Below are 22,491 nucleotides of genomic sequence, written 5' to 3'. Positions count from 1 at the left end.
TAGTTGAGCAGCTAATTGGTAGAATCAGGTGTGTTAAATTAGGGTTGGACTGAAAACCCACAGGACTGTAGATCTCCAGGAAGGTTGGGCAGCCCTGTGCTAATAGGTTTAATAAAACATCTAAATGCATTAATTGTATTTTGGTAGTAAGTAATTTTACTAATGAGTTTTGGAATTCATGTGGGTTTGATAATGCCTGCAGCAGCATACATTTTACTGAGTGTCCATAAGTTGAATTGATTCATCAACGACGTTCAGAGGCAGGGGTGTGACCGTCTTTGTTAAAACTGCAGTGGTGCCAGGCTTGTACTTGTACTGTCCTTCTCTGGAAATGGGCAAAGAGAAAGGAAAGAATTACAGTATATTGTAATTCACATTATGAATAATCAAGTAAATAATCACACAATTGTGTTGGTTGTAGCCCAGTAGAAACTTGTATGGCTCACTTTTTCCCCTTCTGGGCAGGTTGGTCATAGCCCCTAAGGTACTGAACCCCTGCCTGAGTGATGACACACAGGTCCACGTTACTGCCAGAGCCCAAGTCACAGAAAATACCAGCCACAATGGCATCCCGCACCAGCTTTTTAGCCTCATCTAGCTGAGCAAGATAGACAGATAAGACAGGTGAGCAATAGATTGTATGAAATGAACTGTTCAATGGTAAATAACTGCATCTCACCTCCATGTTTGGTCTGTATCTGTCTTCAAAGATAGAAATAGCTGCACCTGCTCCTGAACCTGCAAATAAAACAGCAGTACGGTTACCTTTATCTAATGTTTCAATATTCAATACAACTTACCATTAGAAGCTCTTCCCACGGCCCAGATGAAGTATTTGATGGCAGATGATTACCAAAGACAAACAATACAGGCATCTATCGGATTATGCTGGACTGAAACACAAGGACATGGTGCAAAAAAAGTCTCCATCGCTGACAAAGTCAAGCATTGACTAGATAAACAAAGTGAGATCAATACCCATAGTAAGGAATGGTAGTTTGTCATAGGAGCCGTGTGGGTAGACACTGTAGAGGTGAGCGCCAGTCACATCCACACCTCCAACAATCAGAGAGGCGCCAATATGTCCCTGGTACCTGGAATGGAAGCATTGCAGATGCCACAATTCAGGTGGAGAGCTACAATGTAATAGCATCATAATGTTTGTGATAAAATTGTAATCAAATGAGGGATTTGATATTGATGAAGGCACTATTGTGGCAGTTTTCTATTATGGCCTAGAAAGTAACTAGATTGTCAGCATTCAAACAATGTTATGAGAATGGCCACTGTAGATGTCTTATTTTCCCATCGTCACAAACTCATTCATGCTCTCACCTGAAGAGCATCTGTTTCAGTTGTCGGGTAACCGTGACAACAAGGGGAGGGCGTCCTGTGCTTAGTGAGTGCAGCTCCACATTGGATGACATCATCTGAGTGGTGACTTCTGCATCTGCAGCCACACCTGCTCCACAACAGCTACAATAAAAATTGATTAGTGGGTGAAACATGGTGGTTCAAATAGACTTCAACGAAAGCCCCAGTCTGTGCATACCATTGTACAGGGGCTGATGCTCAACTACATATGGGTTAAACAAGCTACACTATTATACTGTACAAGGTGTATTCTTTGTGGCACTTACTAGATGTTGGGTGCAATGTAGTGGATCTTCATGCAATTCTTGTCAGCTACCACCATGTCATCAGTGGCTCTTGTGTCAGCTCCAAGTATCACCCCATCCTGTGGAGGGAGGAAACGCAAACTATAATCATACTTTGTGCTGAGCTCAATCCTGAGACCACTACATCACAGTAAACGGAAAATGTGTAATGACTGATTCTCACCTTGAATACTATGCCAGCGATGGTGGTTCCAGTCTTCCTTGCCTTAGGAGAACTGTAACCAAGCTCTGACAAATTCCCCTCCAACACAGCATTCCTGCAGTGAGAACTTGTTATTATGCAATGTTGGGTATATTTAGAGAAGCTGGCTTTGTGTTGGCCTAAGCAGAGCCCGGCCGATCACTGGGTCCAAGCTTCCTGCCACCCAGGACCTCTATACAAGGCGGTGTCAGAGGAAGGCCCTAAAAATTGTCAAAGACTCCAGCCACCCTACTCAGACTTCTCTGCTACCGCACAGCAAGCGGTATTTTAGCGCCAAGTCTAGGTCCAAAAGGCTCTTTAACAGCGTCTGCCCCCAAGCCATAAGAATGCCGAACAGTTAATCAAATGGCTAACAGTACTATTTGCACCCACCCCCTTTTTATTTTACGCTGCTACTTGCGGTTTTATCTATGCATAGTCACTTTACCCCTACCTACATGTACATATTGGCTCAATTACCTCGACTAACCTGTTAACCACCGCACATTGACTCGGTACCCCCTGTATATAGCCTGGTTATTTTGCGTTACTTTAAAAAATATATACTTTATCGGGCCCCCCAAAAAACTGTCGGGCTATAAACCTAAGCCTACTAAAACCAGAAATTATTCAGGGAATCTTCCTCTGCTGTCTCTGCTAAAACTATTTACATGTTAACAATGTAGGCCTACAGTAATTATCCTGTTTTAAACTGCGATATTGTTAATTCTTTTTCTGCAGGTTCACAATTTTACACAAGCAGACAAATTGAATAAAATTCAGAAAATTAAAAGACAATTCTGCCACTTCTCAACCTCAATCTCCAACACCAAATCGGTCTACAAAAAAAATTGTTATTCGTCACACATATTTAGCAGATGTTATTGCGGGTGTAGTGAAATGCTTGTATAAACAGTGGGTTTCTATGATTTGTAGTTAAAAAGTAAGGTTCTAAAATTGTTTAATCGCAGGGTAGGATTAAAAGTAAAGTGATTTTCAAAACCTGCAACAAGGGAAAATATTTTCTTGGTTTCCACATCCGTGAATCTGTGTTAGAAAATGTTTTAACTTGTCATCTGGTAGAACTTTATATATTTTTTCTACAAAACATAGAAAATGTGCCCTTTTCACATATGTTAGCTACTCCCACCAGCCTCCTTTGGACTATAGGAGGGTGGGCCCATTGTATTTGGTGGAATAGAAAAAAATGGACCGAGTCAAACATGTGGTTGCCATATGTTTAATACCATTATAGCATTACAATCAGCCAGTCCTCGTATAGTTCCTCCCAAAAGCCTCTGGTTGACATTGGTATTGTGCTGAGATAATGAAAATTAGGTTGAAAAGTGGAGTTGCCCTTTAATTGTGCGCGAATTGTTATGGTCTTGACTCGAACCCCTGACATCCACCAAGAACTGTCACAATACATAATAAAAAATGAATTGCAGTAAATGTTTCTCAAATTACCTTATGGACCACTAAGAAAGGAACTCACCTGCGAGTGTTCTCAAAGGAAAAACCAGCGCTTTGAGGTTGGGGAGGTCGAGAATTATGGGGCATCTTCAATCAAGATGGGCGAACGAATCCACAACTCGAGAACCCTCAGGTGAAAGGAGAGCGTCTACTGCACTTTACTTTTCAACTCCTTTTACTTTGTTAAACGCTGTCACGGTAAACTGTCTCGGTTGGATGTGTCAGCGTTTCCTGGGGTGAACTTTCGCTTTCAATTTTAACACAGCCTCAGATTAATCCAAATACAGTATAGGACAGGGAGAACAACATTGTCATGGCTAGAAGGGTTACAGCTTTTGTCAAATTAACTTCAAAAGTAGTTTTATTTGTAAAATTTTAGCTAAGCCTTTTCCTAAACTTAATCCTGCTAACCTGCTACGTTAATTATGCTAACCTGCTGCGTAAATTCTAACTTGCTGCAAAAATCCAATCTGAAACTGTATCCCATCATGTCAAAACAGAACGAAATGAATTCTCAATGGCTGTTTGGCTGATAGGTATGGGATCATTGGGCGTCCCAATTCTGACTTCACGGTCCAGGTTTTGACGTCCCTACTCCATTAACGTGAAAATGGTAGCAAACAAGACAGCTAGTTAGCTAAATTGCCATACATGTTTAATGCTTTTTGACCTGTCCCCAAATTAATGTAATTGGTTCAGAGTTTGTTTTGATATTTTAACCTGCGTGTCGTGATCACGTTTGGTGTGGGGGGACAAAGTAAATGTATGCACGATGGTGCAAGCTCGCAGCCGGTTTGAGTTCCGTATAACAGCTGACTACACCGAAGCGAGCGTTTAAAAATACATTTTGAGATCTACCCACACTGCTCGCCCGCGCCAACGAGCGTCTGCGTTGCCAAGGGCACCAAGGGCACGGAACCCAAACCGGCTGCCCACGTGACCAATGACAAATTAATAAAAACATCTGAATTGGGCTGCCTGTGCGTCAAAAGGCTAGCTAAAGACCACATTACCTCCAGTACACCTACCACTTCGCCGCCTCTTATCTATTACTGTAAAATAACAGATTGGGTAGGAGATAATGGACATGTCTGCAAAAACATGAGGGTAGCCTCTTGACTTTTTATTGAAAAAGTCTGTAGGCTTCTAATGGTAAAAAAACGTCACAGCTGAAAGACGCAGAGGATGGTGAGAATGGATGTCTTGGCACAGACAGAAATATTATATTAATGTAATGTAAAACAGAGGCGCAGGGTAAAAAGGGCAAACATACCCAAAATAAAAACTCAAAACGCTAGCTTTACACAATCGGCAAATAAGGGAAGTGCACAACAAATCCACATAATAGGAATTAAATACCTTGGTCGCCATACACCACAGTCATACAATATGCACAGTCAGTAACACATCTCTAGTGAGCCGTGCTGTTTGGTTGAAAGGGGACAATTGATTGCAGGTGGGGTATTTAAAGGGGTAGCTCCGCCTCTTTCAGGTGGACATGATTGTTCTTAACAAGCTTTGATGGAAGTGTGTGGCGACCAATGAGGGGAGGGCTCCCCTCCAGGTAGGCGGAGAGTGGGCGGGGTTTGTACAATTAACCTTTTTCCAAAAGGAGGGCAGAGGAGAGAGGACGCAGGAGGTGAGCCAATCTAATTGATAAAAGGCCAGCGACTCTTTCATCCTTTCCACGTATACTATCTGACCGAGAGACATGACCACGGCATGCCGCACCACGTGCAATGAGAATGGAGGGCCCTATTGTGGCTTGATAAGGAATGTGAAGCAGAAGACACCACACTGATTTATGTCCCTTTTATGTTCAGTTCTTTCCCCTGCTCCAGAACGACAATTAGATTTGGTTTGGGGAAACTAATGTTGAAGCAGGCCCACATTCTGAGTTTAGGAATTCAGCACTGGGAGCTGTCCATGTCCACAGTGTTCATAGGCTGTTCAGTTGAAGAACGTCTGCAACTAGGCCACTGTGCAATGGCATTGAGGGCAACATTGTAAAGGCTCCAATCAACAACAAAAAATACCAACATTTTACTAATGTTATTAATAATGGAGCAATAGCATGAGCTTTCCGTGATATTGACCTTCATAAAGAAAACAAAAAATGCATCATGACAAAAAAGAAACAACAATTTCCAATATTTAGGCCTTCTGCAAATCTCAACACCCATACCGACAATAATTGGTACGTGAATAATTGGTAAAGGAACCAAGATTTTCTTTGCTTAATGTCTTTATTGCCAAATTTGAGCTATTTGCTAGAACAGAAATGCAGTATGCAAATTTTTTTTCATGTCAGAGGCTGACCGATGTCCAGTGGATGGTGTTGGGTAGATCTCCATGCCTTCCAAGATCAGCAGACCGATGTCCAGTGGATGGTGTTGGGTAGATCTCCATGCCTTCCAAGATCAGCAGACCGATGTCCAGTGGATGGTGTTGGGTAGATCTCCATGCCTTCCAAGATCAGCAATCGACCGTAGAACTGTTTGGGTCACTTAACCTGTGATCTCTTTCTGTCCCTGCTGCAGTTTGGGGCGTCTCTGTGTGCTACTGGCTGGCTACCTGACTGTGGTTATTGGTGACTAAGGGCCCAGATTATTCTGATCCAGAGTTGGCTGTTCTGTTGACTCCTGCTCTCTCCTCTAAACCAGTCTTTGTGGATTTGAGAGCACTCTCGGGCCACGGCGTTGGTCGACAATGGCGCCTTGGCCAACAGGCGGGCATGGGCAGTGGTCCCGGAGTGCGACTGATCCCCTGTCCGTTTACCACGGTCATGCTGACTGCGAAATCCGCCCATCCACGAAGAAAATTGCAGACGTCCATGTTGAAACCTAGGTCTGTCAGACACTCGGGCTTACTGATGTCCCCTCGGCACTCCTTCATGAAATTATCCATGAGGTTATTGAGGACGAGCTCAGTCAGACGGCCAACAATCAAGGTAAACTCGTCTGTTGTATAGTCCTCCCACTGCTTAAAGACTCTTATCTCCAACATCTTGAAATGAAGCGAAATCAGAGAGATCTACAGGGATCCCTTTAGACTTGTAATACTGCAGAACTTGAAAGACATTATCGCACACATCGTTGATGAATCTCTCTGCCACATTGAGCCAGAAGGGTGTTATTACGGTTACTTGTTCTAATTTGTCCATGTTGTAGCCATGTCGCCTAGCTGCCTCAAGTGGGTTGGCAACGGCTTGCTGCAAGTAAATGAAAGAACTGACAGGGATTTTGAAAGTTCAGTACGAGTCAAAAGTTTGGACACACCTACTCATCCCATTTAATAAAAAATATTTTTGATTAATAGTGAAGACATCAAAACTATGAAATAACACATGTGGAATCATGTAGTAACCAACAAAGTGTTAAACAAATCCAAATATAATTTATATTTGACATTCTTCAAAGTAGCCACCCTTTGCCTTGATGACAGCTTTGCACACTCTTGGCATTCTCTTAACCAGCTTCATGAGGTAGTCACCTGGAATGGATTTTAATTAACAGGTGTGCCTTGTTAAAAGTTCATTTGTGGAATTTCTTTCCTTTTTAATGCGTTTAAGCCAAACAGTTGTGTTATGACAAGGTAGGGGATACAGAAGATAGCCCTATTTGGTAAAAGACCACGTCCATATTATGGCAAGAGCAGCTCAAATAAGCAAAGAGAAACGACAGACAATCCTTACTTTAAGACATGAAGGTCAGTCAATCTGGAAAATTTCAAGAACTTTGAAAGTTTCTTCAAGTGCAGTCGCAAAAACCATCAAGTGCTATGATGAAACTGGCTCTCATGAGGAACACCACAGGAAAGGAAGATCCAGAGTTACCTCTGCTGCAGAGGATAAGTTCATTAGAGTTAACTGCACCTCAGATTGCAGCCCAAATAAATGGTTCACAGAGTTCAAGTAACAGACACATCTCAACATCAACTGTTCAGGGGAGACTGCATGAATCAGGCCTTCATGGTCGAATTTCTGCAAAGAAACCACTACTAAAGTACACCAATAAGAACAAGAGACATGCTTGGGCCAAGAAACACGAGCAATGGAAATTAGACCAGTGGAAATCCGTCCTTTGGTCTGATGAGTCCAAATTTGAGATTTTTAGTTACAACCGCTGTGTCTTTGTGAGACGCCGAGTAGGTGAATGGATGATCTCTGCATGTGTGGTTCCCACTGTGAAGCATGGAGGAGGATGTGTTATGGTGTGGGGGTGCTTTGCTGGTGACACTGTCTGTGATTGATTTCGAATTCAAGGCACACTTAACCAACATGGCTACAACAGCATTCTGCAGGAATACGCCATCCCATCTGGTTTGCGCTTAGTGGGACTATCACCCAATTGAAATGGATTGGGCTGAGTTGGACCGCATAATGAAGGAAAAGCAGCCAACAAGTGCTCAGCATATGTGGGAACTCCTTCAAGACTGTTGGAAAAGCATTCGTCATGAAGCATAAAAGGCAAAGGGTGGCTACTTTGAAGAATCTCAAGTATAAAATATATTTTTATTTGTTTAACACTTTTTTTGGTTACTACATGATTCCATATGTGTTATTTCATAGTTTTTATGTCTTCACTATTATTCTACAATGTAGAAAATAGTCAAAATAAAGAAAAACCCTTGAATGAGTAGGTGTGTCCAAACTTTTGACTGGTACTATACATGGTTATTGTCAATTGCTATACAAATGAATATGATACTGTATGTAACTCTGTTAAGATACATTATCTTTGTAACACATTAGACTCTCCCTACCTTTTGCAATAGGGCCAACACAGGGTTCACCACAGAATTCACCACAGGCTTCAACACAGGGTTCACCAATGGCTTCATGTGGACTTGCTGATCAGGAACCTGGGTTGGTACAGGAACCTCCACCTGGGCTGTTACAGCGTCACTGTGGAGATTTGACCATGTAACCAGGTAAAATGGACTCTTGTCTGTCTGTCTGTCAGTGGGTGTGTGTTAAGTAGAGAAGTCATTACCTGGAAGCCTCAGTACATTTAGCAGTGATGCTTGTTCTCTTCTGGGTATTGTGAGAAATGTGTACACATTGTTAAAACAAGCTTATGCTATTTACATTAGCAGTACATACATAAACCATAATGGTTTAATAATAATCTGCAATATCAATGGTTAAATAAAAAGAAGGATAATCCTAAAACATAAAAATCATACCTTTCTCCCTGTCAGCATGGTGGATCTGAAGGAAATGTGTACCTGTTTGAGGGAAATGTGTGTTCTTGGGAACCTTGCATGTAGAGAACAATGGAAGGTTCCATGTCATAATGGATGATGGAATGAACATTCTGTGCAGAGGTTTCAATCCCATAGAATTAAATATTAAAACTCAATCCACATAATTAAATGGAACACAGTCCATACATACACTGAGTGTACAAAACATCAAGAACACTTTCCTAATATTGAGTTGCACCCTTCCTTTTGCCCTTAGAACTGCCTCAATTTCGTCGGGGCGTGGAGTCTACAACGTGTCGAAAGCGTTCCACAGGCCCATGTTGACTCCAATGCTTCCCATAGTTGTGTCAAGTTGGCTGAATGTCCTTTCGGTGGTGGACCATTCTTGATACACACGGAAAACTGTTGAGCGTTAAAAACCCTGTGTTGCAGTTTTTGACACACTCAATCCGGTGCGCCCGGTACCTACTACCATACCCCATTCAAAGACACTTCAATCTTTTGTCTTGCCCATTTACTCTCTGAATGGCACACATACACAATCCATGTCACATTCGTCTCGAGGCTTAAAAATCCTTCTTAAACATGTCTCCTCCCCTTCATCTACACTGATTGAAGTGGATTTAACAAGTGACATCAATAAGGGCTCATAGCTTTCACTTGGTCAGTCTATGTCATGATAAGAGCAGGTGTTCCTAATGTTTTGTACACTCACTGTATATGTAATAATAGAATGTTCAAATATATCTGATTGTGGACATTCATTGTCTTGTAGTAGTACAACTGTTTCATTTGAGTAAAGTGCAGTAGGTGTAATCTTTGTCAGTGAGTAATGGCCGGTAGTAATGTATAACTATGGGAAGCATTTTATCTTGCTCCTTTGCACCCCAGTATCTCTACTTGCACATTCATCTTCTGCACATGTATCACTCCAGTGTTAATTGCTATATTGTAATTATTTCGCCACTATGGCCTATTTATTGCCTTACCTCCCTAATCTTACTACATTTGCACACACTGTATATAGATTTTCTATTGCGTTATTGACTGTACGTTTGTTTATCCCATGTGTAACTCTGTGTTGTTTGTGTCGCACTGCTTTGCTTTATCTTGGCCAGGTCGCAGTTGTAAATGAGAACTTGTTCTCAACTGGCCTACCTGGTTTAATAAAGGTGAAATAAAAAATAAAAAAAGACATAAATTGGGACGAACTGGGGAGTTTGGTAGAGTGAGGAGGGTTGGTATTCAACATAAAAATAACTGTGTATTGTAACACCTTTTGTCACTGTGCAGTTTATCTTCATGGTCTCCAAATCTAACACCTAGCTATCAATGAGAACCTCACTTGTATACAGTACTTGCTCATATAATGGTACACTGAGTGCAGTTTGTGTGCGCAATGTAAATAAAGACTGATGTTGAACTATTAGCCCATTTACAATACTGGAAGCAGACAATACACGAAAACAGAAAGCAAAAAATCAATAAAATCATTTTAGCTAGCGGCTTCTGCTGCCTATGTTCCACCATTATTTTATTATTGTAGCAACTACAATTTGAGAATTGGGGCAACAGAAAATACAGGACATACAACCACAAATAAGACAAACAAAGGACACAACTTGAGAATTACCAGTCAAGTACAAACATAAATCTCCATTATTCACCCGCTCATTTCCACGGTTGTACCATCATAGCGAGGGGACAGTGCATACATTTTTACAGCTGACGCGAGGGGTGCCACAACACTTAGAGTAAAAAAGGACATTGCAAAGATAATCTAGAAACTGTACAATATAACATACGGATGGATAACTGTCCTCTATACATTTGAAAAAATCGAATCGCTTTAGTCTGGAGAGAAAGGCATTTGGAGATTTTTCAACTATAGCTAATAGATGCATGTACTGTGTATGCATGTGGGATTGAGTGTGTTTGCCTGTGTGCTTATGTACAGGAAACTGACCAAATGAAGGAAACACTTGAGTAAACAAGGCATACAAGGTATATTGAAAGCAAGTTCTTCCACACAGATGTGGTTCCTGAGTTAATTAAGCAATTAACATCCCATCATGCTAAGGGTCATGTATAAAAATGCCCAGTTGCCCCATTATTTTGGCTACCTCTGACTTTGAAAGAGGGGTCTCAAAGGAGCATAGGAGGTTTAAAGTGTGTGTGTGTATGTTTGTGTCAGTCACCATATCTCAACCCACTTGAACACTTATGGGAGTTTCTGAAGTTGTGCCTGAGACAGCGTTTTCCACCACCATCAACAAAACACCAAATTATGGAATTTCTCTGGATGAATGGTGTCGCCTCCCTCCATAATAGTTCCAGACACTTGTAGAATCAATGCCAAGGTGCATTGAAGCTGTTCTGGCTCGTGATGGCCCAACGCTATCTGTTTGTGTTTCCTTTATTTTGGCAGTTACCTGGCTGTGTGTGTGTGTGTGTTCATAAAGTGTGCCTCTCTCCCCTTCTCATTTTCTGTCCACCACTTTGTCAGTACCCCTGAGTTGGAGGGGTGAAAGATGTTGGTCTGAGCTTCATCTCAGTGAAAGGGACGGAATAATCCTTGCCTTTCCAGGCAGTCCAGATCAAACCCTGAAACACAAAGAGACAATTCAGTTAACAAACCACCCCAAAAATGTAACTGATTATAGTAGTTGACTTAGATTACTTGACTTAGATTCATTTGGTGATTTAGACTCTGAAATAGTGAAATGAGGTATGAAGTCAGCTGGGATTACCTGGTGATTGACATTGGTGTCGTAGAGGCCATTAAGGTTGGCCTGGTGGCAGTTCTTATACCACCAACCCCCCCTATAGGACATGGCGCAGCGGGTGATGAAAGGCGCGGGGTCTCTGTCTCTGGTAGAGAACATGCGCCCGTTGTGGTAACTCATAGAGTCACCTACCGGGAGTAAAAAGGAGAGAGGGAAAGGGGAAAAGGGAGATCGAGTGGAAAGACGGATGGCAGGTGTGAGGAGGGGAAACAGTAGGTGTGGAATAGAGGGGAAAGGAGAGAAAATAAACGATGGGGTTTAATGATTATGTGGAAGTATGCACAATAAGAGGTCAATCATGTTTAGTGGACAGATTCTGTTCATACCTGCTGTACCGCTGTACCCAGACACTTTGAGAGCGTAGTTCCTCCTAACAGTGTCCACCGTGAATGTGGAGTACTTGGCAAACACGGATTCGTCCCCTGCACGGAGGTCCACACGTAGGGTCATCGGTGCCATGCTGGTTAGATTGTGTAGGTTCTCATTACCTATATACGGATAGAGATGAGTGTGAAAGAAGGTGTTATAGCACACAAAAAAACTGCTTACTGCCAAGCCAACTGTAGTAAACTATATGTATTGCCTCCAGGGGGCGCCGAAGACTATTATTTTAATCAGATCTGCGCAGTAGAGCATGATGCCCCTCAATGTTAGAATAGTGGATACTGTGTTACCTGCGCTAATGCTCAGCCAATTGCTCCAATAAAGTGAAAGGGCTTTGATGAGCCCTCTGCTACTGCTCTTGGTTTTCCTTCTGTTTGTGCACCAATAGTGCCAGTAGTCTGCTTTTTTCTACCCTCTTGCCATACGTTTCCACATTAAATTGATCCTTCTCATCTGGCATTGTACTGTTTAATTTCTCTGCCTAGCAATGGGTCTATTTACAGAGTTGATCTGTCATGAAGGCTTGCACTGTTTACGTAAAAGTGACATGGTTTAGCTTTTGTGTCGTCAATATAGCAGTTCTGTTTGATGTTATGCTGGTGCACTGCTGCTGAAGCGGGTGAAAACAAACTTCGCGTGACGAATGACTCTCACCCAGCCAAAATTCCCCACTCAGTTCTCCAAATCCTTTGCTGTAGTTCTTCCAATCTCGGAAGAAGTCCGTTTTCCCATCCATCCTTCTCTGGAAGACCTGTAATACACACACGCTCATACAGCTGACATATACCAGGCTAAATCAACCCTTAACATGTCAGTTAAAGTAAAATACCACTCTTTTGTTTTGTTAGTTCACTGTTGATACAGTCCCAACATTTTCTGCATGTCAGCAATCAAGTCTATCAAGATAGACTTATGTCTTGAAAACTTGATTGCTGACATGCAAAACCTTTTGGGACTGTATCAACAGTGGACTAATGAAATACCACAAGATAGTTTTTGTGTGGTCCCTCTCACAATCATCTTCTCTTACCGTCCAGCCGCCTCCATCAGTCACCTGGTCGCAGTAGACCAACACTGGTTTTCCCTGCCTTCCCTTTGGGAAGATCTCCACCTCTCCAGACTCATGCATCCCGTTCAGCAGCTCCTGGGAACAGTCACTTGGGAAGGGGTACCGGAGATTCCCTGAGAGAAAAAAATCAAAGAGAGAGACCAACTTTATGAAACTGCGCTTTCGATGTATGTATTTAGTTTGTTCAGTTTAGTCAAATATATTTGACCACTTACCTGTGGTGAACTCAGTGGAAATTGCAGCAGTATAGCTCCCTCCCCTCTCTCCCTGTAGCTGCACGGTGTACTTGGACATAGGATGCAGCCTGGTCAACTTGAACTCCGTTACTGTGGCGTCAATGGTAACCTCCTGTTGAGAAGAAAAAGGCCACCTGTCGAGACCAGTGTTTGTTGCATTTTGTCCTAGTGTACTGTACTGAATAAAATAGAATGTGTGTCTGTCTCTACCTTTTTAATCAGTTCCTTACCTGCATCTCCTGTCCCTCCGTCTGATAGGTCAGCTTGTAGCTTCCCACAGCGGCAGAGGGTGGTTTCCACGTCAGCAACGCTGAGCGAGGAGTCACCTGACTGGCCTTCAGGTCACGCGGGCCTTCCCCGTCTCCCCCAGATCCTGCCAGAAGGACATGGACACAATCACAAGAAGCTCAGTTGTGGGATTCAATAAAAACAGCAGCCTTCCTTTTCTTCTCTGTCTCGGGTGAGTTGACTGTTTAAAGCATTAGGGTAGTTTGAGAGTGTGTGCCGGACTGACCACTGGTGGTGGTGAAGACGGTGATGGCGGGAGCGCCGTCCAGGTTGCCCAACTGACTGGTGACCGTGACGGTGTACATAGTGGAGCCCTGCAGGTCCTTCAGCTGCTGCTCGGCCGCGTTGCCCGACACAGTGATCTTCACATCATCTGAACCTTGGTTGACACAGAAACAAGTAAGCGGCAAAGAGAGAGCAGGTGAGTGGCAGGGGAGAGAGGTAGGCAGCAGGATTGAATTTATTTCTCAGTGTTTATATTGTAATGCTGTTGGGGTGGTCATAAACTGGCTGGCCAATACAAGTATTGTGATCTCATCTTGAATGCCTGTGGCCTGTGAAAGCTCCAACTGGAAAGGGAAATGCTCTAATATGGCTAGGGGTTTTAAAAAGTCCCACAGGATATTGTTGTAATGAATATCCAACCTGTGATACCCGTTACCTTTTTCAGAGCCATAAACTATGACGTAACGGTCAACCGTTGCCAGTGCTGGTCGCCATAGCAGCAAGGCCTTGGTGTCTGTGACATTAATGGCCTGGAGATCCGTTGGAGGGTCAGGGACTAAGATGGGTTTGGGTTGTGAAAAAATGAAGGCAAGAGAAAGTGAGTGTAAGTTATCAAAGTGTGAATTCAAACCCCTTTGATATACCATTGGATTTCGCAACATATGGAACATAGGAATCTCATTCTTACTAAAAAAAGTATTTAGACATTTTAATTGAAGCAGCTCCAGAATAGACCCTTTGAGAAAATATTAAAATGCACAGATCTTTCCCAGATCCTGCACCTGCTAGAACCATTATTAGAACACAGAACCCATTGAAGAACACACACGAAAGAAAGAAATAAAACACACATTACTCATGTGGTTTTTAATGCTTAACTTAAATTCGTTGGCCGAGACATCACAAAGGACCAAAAAAAAATAGATGTCGATAGTCTTGATAATTTACTATAATTTATAATCTGATAATTTCCTGTAAATTAACATTAATCCTAAAACTGAAAGTCAACAGTAAACTTACGTGTCATAACCAGGTCTTTGATTGCATCGCTCTCGTCCAGTCCAAGGACGGATATCACACTGACCTCATAGGAGGACCCCGGAGAGAGCTTTGACAGTGCCAGAGTGGAATCCCCAGAGTCCACCATTACGGAGATCGGCTCCCCTGGAATAGAGCGGACAAATTGCGAAATATGAAGTGTTCTACAGATGTAAAGAACACACAATGAAGTGACGTGACTCAACAGTCAGGATGTTGACTCCCAGAACATCTGTGTAAGGTCCTACCTTCCTGTGTGTGAGTGTAGGTGACCTTGAAGCCACTCACTGGACTTTTTGGCTTGGTCCAGGACACAGAGAAAGACGTCTCAGTCACTTCACTGAAGAGAAGACCTGAGGGAGGCTCTGGGCCTGGGCATGGCACGGGAATGATATGTGTGATTGAGAGCGAAAAAGAGAAACGAAAGAAGGAAAAAGATATAGAAAGACAAGTAAAAACAGGAAGACATAAAAACAAAGGAAGACAAATAAAAACAGGAAGAAAGACATAAAAACAAAGGAAGACAAATAAAAACAGGAAGAAAGACATAAAAACAAAGACAGACAAATAAAAACAGGACGAAAGAAAGGAAGGTAAAAATAGTGGACATGGAAACAGAGCTACAATACATTTGAGAAACAGAAAAGGTAGACTTGAGGAGAAGGTAAGTCATTACTACATGTGTGGAGAAGTAACATATTAGAAGGTCAATATCAGTGGAGGCTTCTGAGGGGAGGACGGCTCGTAATAATGGCTGGAACGGAGCATATGGAATGGCATCAAAACATGGAAACCATGTGCTTGATGTATTTAAAACCATTCCACTAATTCCGCTCCAGCCATTTTCACGAGCCCGTCCTCCCCAATTAAGGTGCCATCGACCTCCTGTGGTGAATATGCCCTAAACTGTAGGTGCACCCATACTTTACTCACGCTGTTATAATTAGTGCTCCAATGAGTTTGTGTATATATGTACAGTGCAAACATATATACAGTATACGCAGTACAGCATATACTAAAACAGACAAAGGTGTCACTGTTAAATGCAGATGTTGGACCCTGGAAAGCAGCAAGGGAAAAGGATGAGATATTAATGTTGAGCTGGTCTTTTGATCCTGAAGGGAAAAAAAGAAGTTGGCAGGAAAGAGAAAAAGTTAAAATAGTTATAACAGAAGGAAAAATCTTAAGATGTTGATAACAAATACAGTTGACCGCTCATTTTTTTAAATACACGAATAAGAGAGATAAAGCAAGAGATATCATTTCTAAGGAATAAGAAATGTTTTGACCAACAGATTTTCAACCTTGAGTGAGCAGAATCCTGCCATAATGATTCCAAATAACATTTAAGACCTCACCCTCTGGAGAAAAAAAAATGAAAAAAAAAATGAGCTAATCGTTAAAACCTTGTGGAATTTCATTATTCTCTTCTTTTTTTTATATATAAAAAAGACTCACAGGATTAAAATCTGTACATTTCACACTTAAGATCAGGAAAAACCATAGAGACCAACCATGGTCTTACCCTGGGTTTTGTGAGTGATGAAGGGAGCCAATGAAGGTTGCTGACTTAAAGTTTACCCTAAGTGAGAGAAAATCAGACCAGCAGTGAAGGGCGGTTGTGGCTGAATGAGTCAAGTCTTTTAGATTGTCTCATGAATATCAGAGTAATTTTCATTAGTACAGTGCCTTCAGAAAGTATTCACACCATTTAACTTTTTTCAGATTTTGTTGTGTTACAGCCTGAATTTAAAATTGAGTAAATAGATGTTGTGTCACTGATTTACACACAATACCCTATAATGTCAAAGTGGAATTTTTGTTTGTAGAACATTTTAGAAAGTCAAAACAATTGTCAAAATGTGCTTAACATGTCATATAATAAGTTGCATGGGCTCCCTCTGTGTGCGATAATAGTGTTTAACGTGATTTTTGAATGACTACCTCATCTCTGTACCCACACATACAATTATCTGTAAGGTCCCTCAGTTGAGCAGTGAATTTCAAACACAGATTCAACGACAAAGACCAGGGAGGTTTTCCAATGCCTCACAAAGAAGGGCACCTATTGGTAAATGGGTAATCAAATTTTAAAAGCAGATACTGAATATCCCTTTGAGCATGGTGAATTTATTCATTATACTTTGGATGGTGTATCAATACACCCAGTCACTACAAAGATATAGGCGTCATTCCTAACTCAGTTGCCGGAGAGGAAGGAAACTGGTCAGGGATTTCACCATTAGACCAATGGTGATTTTAAAATGGTTAGAGTTTAGTGGTTGTGAAATGAGAACTGAGGATGGCTCCACAACATTGTAGTTACTCCATAATACTAACCTAAATGGCAGAGTGAAAAGAAGGAAGCCTGTACAGAATACAAATATTCCAAAACAAGAAACGGAATACAGCTATAAGCACAGGCAAAGTCCTAGAGGAAAACCTGGTTGTCTGCTTTCCAACAGACACTGGGAGACAAATTCCCCTTTCAGCAAGACAATAACCTAAAACACAAGGCCGTATATACACTGGAGTTGCTTACCAAGACGCCATTGAATGTTCCTGAGTGGCCTAGTTACAGTTTTGACTTAAATCGGCTTGAAAATGGCTGACTAGCAATGATCAACAATCAACTTGACAGAGCTCAAAGATTTTTTTTAAAGAATAATGGACAAATATTGTACAATCCAGGAGTGCAAAGCTCTTAGAGACTTCCCCAAAAAGACTCACAGCTGTAATCGCTGCCAGAAGTGCTTCTACAAAGTATTAACTCAGGGGTGTGAATACTTATGTAAATTAGATATTACTGTATTTAATGTTCAATACCTTTGAAAAAAAATCTAAAAACATGTTTTTACTTTGTCAATTTGCGGTATTGTGTGTAGATGGGTAAAAAACAAAGATTTAATCAATTTTGAATTCAAGCTGTAGCACAACAAAATGTGGAATAAGTCAAGGGGAATGAATCCTTTCTGAATGCACCGTATGTGCTTAACACATGGATGTGTTTGGGTTGACATACTGTACATGTACAAAATGGAAAACACAGGCTGTATATGATATGTCGTATATGGACCAGGGAGACTATGTGTTTATTGTGTAAGATGTATCACTGATCAAAAACCTGGATCTGCAACTGTTACAAATGCAATGATTATGGATTACATTTCGGAAATGACATTTGTTGATGGGACGCACTTCAAATAGTTTCCCAGTAAACAACTGCCCATTTCCCTTGTGTGTTTTGGCAATCATACCTGTTTTTCCACAATGCGCCCAGTATGAACACCACACATCACAGTTGCACGCATCACTGCACCACGTGGCATAAACAAGGGGTTAACATGAAATACAATTGAATTAGCAGATATGCATGGTTATTTGGTCATGTCATATTCTGTAATTAAAGCTTTGGACATTGCTTTAATTAAAAGCCCTCGGTTGTCAAGGACAAACCAAAAGAAACACGGCTCACGGTGCCAATAAGCAGATGATGCAAATGAACAGCATACATGAGGAAGTACTGTAATTTAGGAAGTTACAGTATCAAGAGTGTGACGGCTCTTGAAATGGATATGGATCAAGCAGATGTGCAAGTGTACCTCACCTAAAATGGTGTGAGGATGTATCGGCATCTAACTTGGGTGTCTGGAATAACTTGCATAGTTCAAGAAAAGCGAAGTCCTGTATTTGAACAATAATGAATGAACCCTTGTAGAGGTTGGTAGAGTTTAAACTATGGCCAGTACCTGTGCTGACGATGAGTCTGTGAATTTTGGAGTGTAGTCCGGGACCCTTCCCAAACACGGACAAGGAATAGCGGGTCTGTGGATGGAGATTCTGGAATGGGAATGAGCGAGCTGACCCCGGAAGGACTTTGAAGAACTTGATTGTACCACCGTCACCAACTTTAGCCGTAGCATTACGGTCGCTGCTCTGTCTTTGGTTATCACTTTTGCTATTGATAACAGTGTTCTCCTCCACGCCCTCCTTACCTTGACTCACCCCCATTTCACTTTCCTCCTCATTCCCCTTGTTCTCCTTCTCAGTTTGTCCCTCCGCCTCCCCTTCTTCCTGCCTATCCTCCTCTGACTCACTCTCCTCCTCTTCCTCTTCCTTCTCCTCCTCTTTCTCTGCCTCATTCTTACTTCCATGCTCTTCCCGGGTTACTATGAAATTTCTGTACATCCCCTCTGGTGCTTCCCAAACGAGTATGAACCCTCCTGAGGTTATGCTTTGAACCCCCACTGAGTTTAGAGGCTGGCCTGTTTTTCCAGTAGTAGTGACATCTGACCCATTTATCTGGTTTGGGCTGTCTCTTGAGTCAGCATTCTTACTCACTTGGCTACCTTGGTCAGAATGGCCTGTTTTAAAATCTTGGCCCCTTTGGCCCAAGCTACTGTTATTTCTTATGTATGTTTGATCTCGTGCTATTTTACCAGCTGTGGCATTTATTTTCCTGAGGAGAGTTTTGGGCTTAAGGTCTGTGTTTGTGTCATTCTGGCTGGTGCTGTAGGTGCCCTGCTCCCCTGGTTGAGAGGTTTGAATGATGATGCCGTTGTCCCTGTTTGTCAGTTTAGGTGGGAAAGGTCTGCGTATGGGGCCTCTTGATGGATGGTGAGGGGGTATCAGGTGTGTTCGTGTCCTGTTTGGGAATGCCCCCATATTTGGGTGTGGACGGCGTTGCTGGGTCCCCTTCGGAGGTAGACGGCGTAAGGGTGGTGTGTTGCCCAGTGTCAGAGTCTTTGACCTGTTTCGTTCAGTTCCAGACGACACCACGTCAGTTGCCCTGTCCCCATCTCTGCTGATACCATCCTCTGCCACAGCAACATTTTCTTTAGTAAAGTCTGATTCCTCTGAAGTGGATGATGATGATGAATAGCCTTTGCCACTGTGTTCTGATTCACTGGAGGACTTTGGTGCTCTCTCTGGCTGAGCATCTGGAGGGAGGGTTGAGGATTGTGCTGGGGAAACCGTTACTGTCTTTGGAAACACTAGTTGTCTGTCAGTCATGGGTTGACCCGTACCGGTCTTTGATTCATTTTGTTTTGTGGGAGCTGAAAAAGGTGAACGTGTCCTGTTTTGGAATGGTCTCATATTTAGGTTCGGGCGGCGTTGGTAGGGCCCCTTTGGAGGTAGGCGGCGAAAAGGTGGTGAGCCGCCCACTCTCAGAGTCTTTGTTCTGTTTTGTTTGGTTCCAAACAATCCCACGTCAGCGGTTTTCTCTCCATCTTTGCTGACTCCCTCTTCTGCTACTGCAACATGATCTTTACCTGAGTATGAGTCCTCAGGGTTGGAGGGAGATGGTCCTTTACCATTCTGTTCTGATTCACTGGAGGATGTTGGCCCCCTCTCTGGAGGGAGGTTGGATGATTGGGATTGGGGAACAGGCAAAGTCTTTGCATTCACCACGTCTCTGTCAGTCATAGGTTGACCCATACCGGTCATTGATTCATCATGTTTTGCGGGAGCTGAAGAAGAAAGTGACATGTAGGAAGTAGGTGACACTGGTGAAGAGGAAGTTGGATATGTAGGACTTTGTGTGGTGTGTGGAGAAATGTCATCTGCTTTACTCTGTGTGTGAATTACCAGGTTACGCTCATGAAATGTTGTCTTTGAATGTCCTGTTTCAGACACTTTTAGGGCACTGTCCTCTTTTTCAGCTAAACCCTGCTCTGCTGTGGGTTTACTTTTCACTATTGTGCCATTCACCCTCCCTCCAATGACTCTCTCTCTACGTGTCACATTGACTTTCCTGTGTGTCAATTTAACCTTGTTGACACATTTTTTCCCATTCGGGTGAACCGTAGTATTTTTTTCTGATGTGGTGGTATGCTCCAAACCCTCTGTCCCTGGCCCTGGCTCATTTGTTTCAATCTCTGTATCTTTTTTTCTATCGGGTAGGTCCTTTAAGCCAGGACTCACTGTTTGTTCAGAACCAGAGCTTGGAGTGGCATTTACAGGAAGGATTCCAACAGGATATGTCTTTGTCAAAGTTTCATCTTTTTCTCCAAGAGGACTTGTCTCCAGGTTAGTTTCTTTCACAGTTAAGGCTATAGTCTTGTCCCCAACAAAGGGATTTTCTGGTTTAGAGTCAGTATCCAAGGTCTTCTTGACCTTTGGCCCCTCCAATGGATTTCTGCTTGTAGGCTTTTTCAGAAGACTGTGACCCACTCTCCTCCCACCCTGGCCGACTCTTGTACCATTAAAATGGATAGAGCCTCCAATGTATGGTTTCCTGGGAAAGGTTATTCTATCACCTGTTTTAGGTATAACCCTGTAGTTTGTGTTGACAAGTGGTCTTGTACTGGTTCTAACAGATGTGTCCTCTTTGGTTCCATTGGTGCCTTCGACTGTTACAGAGCCTGGTCCACTCCAATCCTTCACCCTCTCTGGTTCTTCACCCTTGGCCTTCGTGTAGAAGATGTCCTTCACAGGCTTTGTATTCCCTGCTGAGTCTCCCTCATGGCTTTCTACTCCTGGTGCTACCGGCATGGTCACCCTGGATATTGTCTTTGTGGATTTTCCTAAAGGCATGAAGCGATTGTTTGGAATCAAAGATAAAACTACAGGAGGGAAGCACTGTTAGATCCAAATGGGAAAGTCCCAAATATTATCTTTGAACTGAACAATTCAAAAAAGTATTCTTTCCAACAACACCTGCATTGACATTAGTGCAATAAATAGTTGGCCTATGTGCTGTCCAAACCTGCAGAGAGAAGTGGAAAGATTATTACATTTGGTCATCAACACAACCTTGCCACTCGTGGTTCGGGTGCTGAAATATTCAATGTTGTGAGTTAAGTGTGTGCTACTATTGTCGAGAAAGAGAGCAGCATTAATCATACAAAAGAAAGAAAGAAAAGGAGAATGTATTTTATGAAGAGAGATCAGCTTAGCTCCAGGAGTTTTTATATTGTACATAAATTCATTTTAATTTCACTTCCAATGACCTTCTCTATTGAATAATGACGTGTCTAGACATGTTAACTTTAGTGGGATAACACTTCACAGGAGCAGGGCTGGCCTCCCTTGCATATTCACATTGCCAGGGAATCCAATTTGTTTCAGAGATTTCTCTCTTTTTCAACATAGTGATGACTTTCTCCTGCTTCTTCTGCTTAGTTCACAATTTCTTTGTTGTTTCATGACTGTATATTTGTGCAACTCCCTTATCTCAAAATATAGTATTATAATCTGACACACTTAATCAAGATCGCTTCTCATACAATCTAGTCCCTGGATCTTTTCATATACAATGTAGTAAGTAAGGTAAGCAACCCCCTCATCCAATAAAACTCACCAGGAGTGACTTGGACTGTTGCTGGCTTGCTCTTGATCCCGCCTTTTTCAGCCACTAATGTGATGTCATACAAATGTCCCGGGTCCAAACCGTCAATCTGGGCCGAGTCCCTCTCAGGGGGCAGGGTCAGGTCTTGTCTTCCCCTGGCTGTTCCGTCTGTCTGATTGGGTGTAACAGTTAAGCGATACCTGTCGATGTCTCCTTGCGATTGTTCCCATTGGACAACTGCAGATGTTGTGGTTGTCTTCACAACTTGAAGGTTTGTGGGACCAGAGATAACTGGGTGAGGGAAAAGCAGTGGGGGGGGGGGGGGGGAAACTACTTAGCATTTATGTCTATCGATAACCGAAGTAGCAGATGATAATGATAATAAGGGGATACAAAATAGTCTTTCCTGACTCACGAGTGGTGAATTCTGCTGTGCTCTCAGCGCCCATTCTCCCATCTATTTCTCCAGTGATTGTCACTGTGTACGCCTGCCCGGCCGCCAGGCCTGTTTGGGTGTAGGCCGTGAGCTTGCCTCCAACTTGAGATGTTATCTGCTGATCGCCTTCTTTCTGTGTGGCACAGAAAATGATAAAGTCAATGTTAGAACAGATATCAAGAGGATTAATAATCCCT

At 42.5% G+C, this 22,491-nt stretch overlaps 2 protein-coding genes and 1 long non-coding RNA gene across 5 annotated transcripts in view; 1 reads left to right on the top strand and 2 right to left on the bottom strand.

Moving 5' to 3' along the window:
- Positions 1 to 133: 133 nt before the first annotated feature.
- Positions 134 to 3,493, bottom strand: LOC139554667 (proteasome subunit beta type-7-like). The gene is made up of 8 exons (XM_071367680.1): positions 3,356 to 3,493; positions 1,843 to 1,936; positions 1,641 to 1,738; positions 1,336 to 1,476; positions 979 to 1,094; positions 680 to 738; positions 447 to 598; positions 134 to 325 (listed from the first exon to the last, which is right to left on the bottom strand). Exons 1-8 carry the CDS (start codon positions 3,418 to 3,420, stop codon positions 214 to 216), a joined length of 837 nt encoding a protein of 278 aa, XP_071223781.1. The 5' UTR covers positions 3,421 to 3,493; the 3' UTR covers positions 134 to 213.
- LOC139554669 (uncharacterized) lies at positions 3,344 to 9,734 on the top strand. The gene is made up of 3 exons (XR_011670874.1): positions 3,344 to 3,466; positions 8,110 to 8,265; positions 8,798 to 9,734. It is a non-coding gene; the product is annotated as an uncharacterized lncRNA (long non-coding RNA).
- A 297-nt stretch (positions 9,735 to 10,031) lies between these two features.
- The window catches only part of LOC139554666 (tenascin-like), a 37,335-nt gene continuing 24,875 nt past the window's right edge, over positions 10,032 to 22,491 (bottom strand). For 2 of the 3 annotated variants that reach the window (XM_071367678.1, XM_071367677.1), the window contains exons 5-18: positions 22,274 to 22,427; positions 21,871 to 22,149; positions 18,317 to 21,094; positions 14,816 to 14,938; positions 14,550 to 14,693; positions 13,966 to 14,085; positions 13,531 to 13,683; positions 13,247 to 13,389; positions 12,996 to 13,128; positions 12,742 to 12,893; positions 12,366 to 12,462; positions 11,654 to 11,815; positions 11,292 to 11,455; positions 10,032 to 11,145 (exon numbers count right to left, since the gene is read on the bottom strand). In XM_071367678.1, coding sequence (XP_071223779.1) covers positions 11,044 to 11,145; positions 11,292 to 11,455; positions 11,654 to 11,815; positions 12,366 to 12,462; positions 12,742 to 12,893; positions 12,996 to 13,128; positions 13,247 to 13,389; positions 13,531 to 13,683; positions 13,966 to 14,085; positions 14,550 to 14,693; positions 14,816 to 14,938; positions 18,317 to 21,094; positions 21,871 to 22,149; positions 22,274 to 22,427 — 4,704 coding nt within the window. In that variant the 3' untranslated portion in view covers positions 10,032 to 11,043. The remainder of the gene's footprint in view (positions 11,146 to 11,291; positions 11,456 to 11,653; positions 11,816 to 12,365; positions 12,463 to 12,741; positions 12,894 to 12,995; positions 13,129 to 13,246; positions 13,390 to 13,530; positions 13,684 to 13,965; positions 14,086 to 14,549; positions 14,694 to 14,815; positions 14,939 to 18,316; positions 21,095 to 21,870; positions 22,150 to 22,273; positions 22,428 to 22,491) is intronic. The other variant, XM_071367679.1, reaches the window with a different exon arrangement.

This window comes from Salvelinus alpinus, chromosome 26, assembly GCF_045679555.1.
Source record: "Salvelinus alpinus chromosome 26, SLU_Salpinus.1, whole genome shotgun sequence".
NCBI classification, from domain to species: Eukaryota; Metazoa; Chordata; class Actinopteri; order Salmoniformes; family Salmonidae; genus Salvelinus; species Salvelinus alpinus.
Note: the sequence above shows the minus strand (reverse complement) of the source record. Positions and strands in the feature narration are given on the sequence as shown.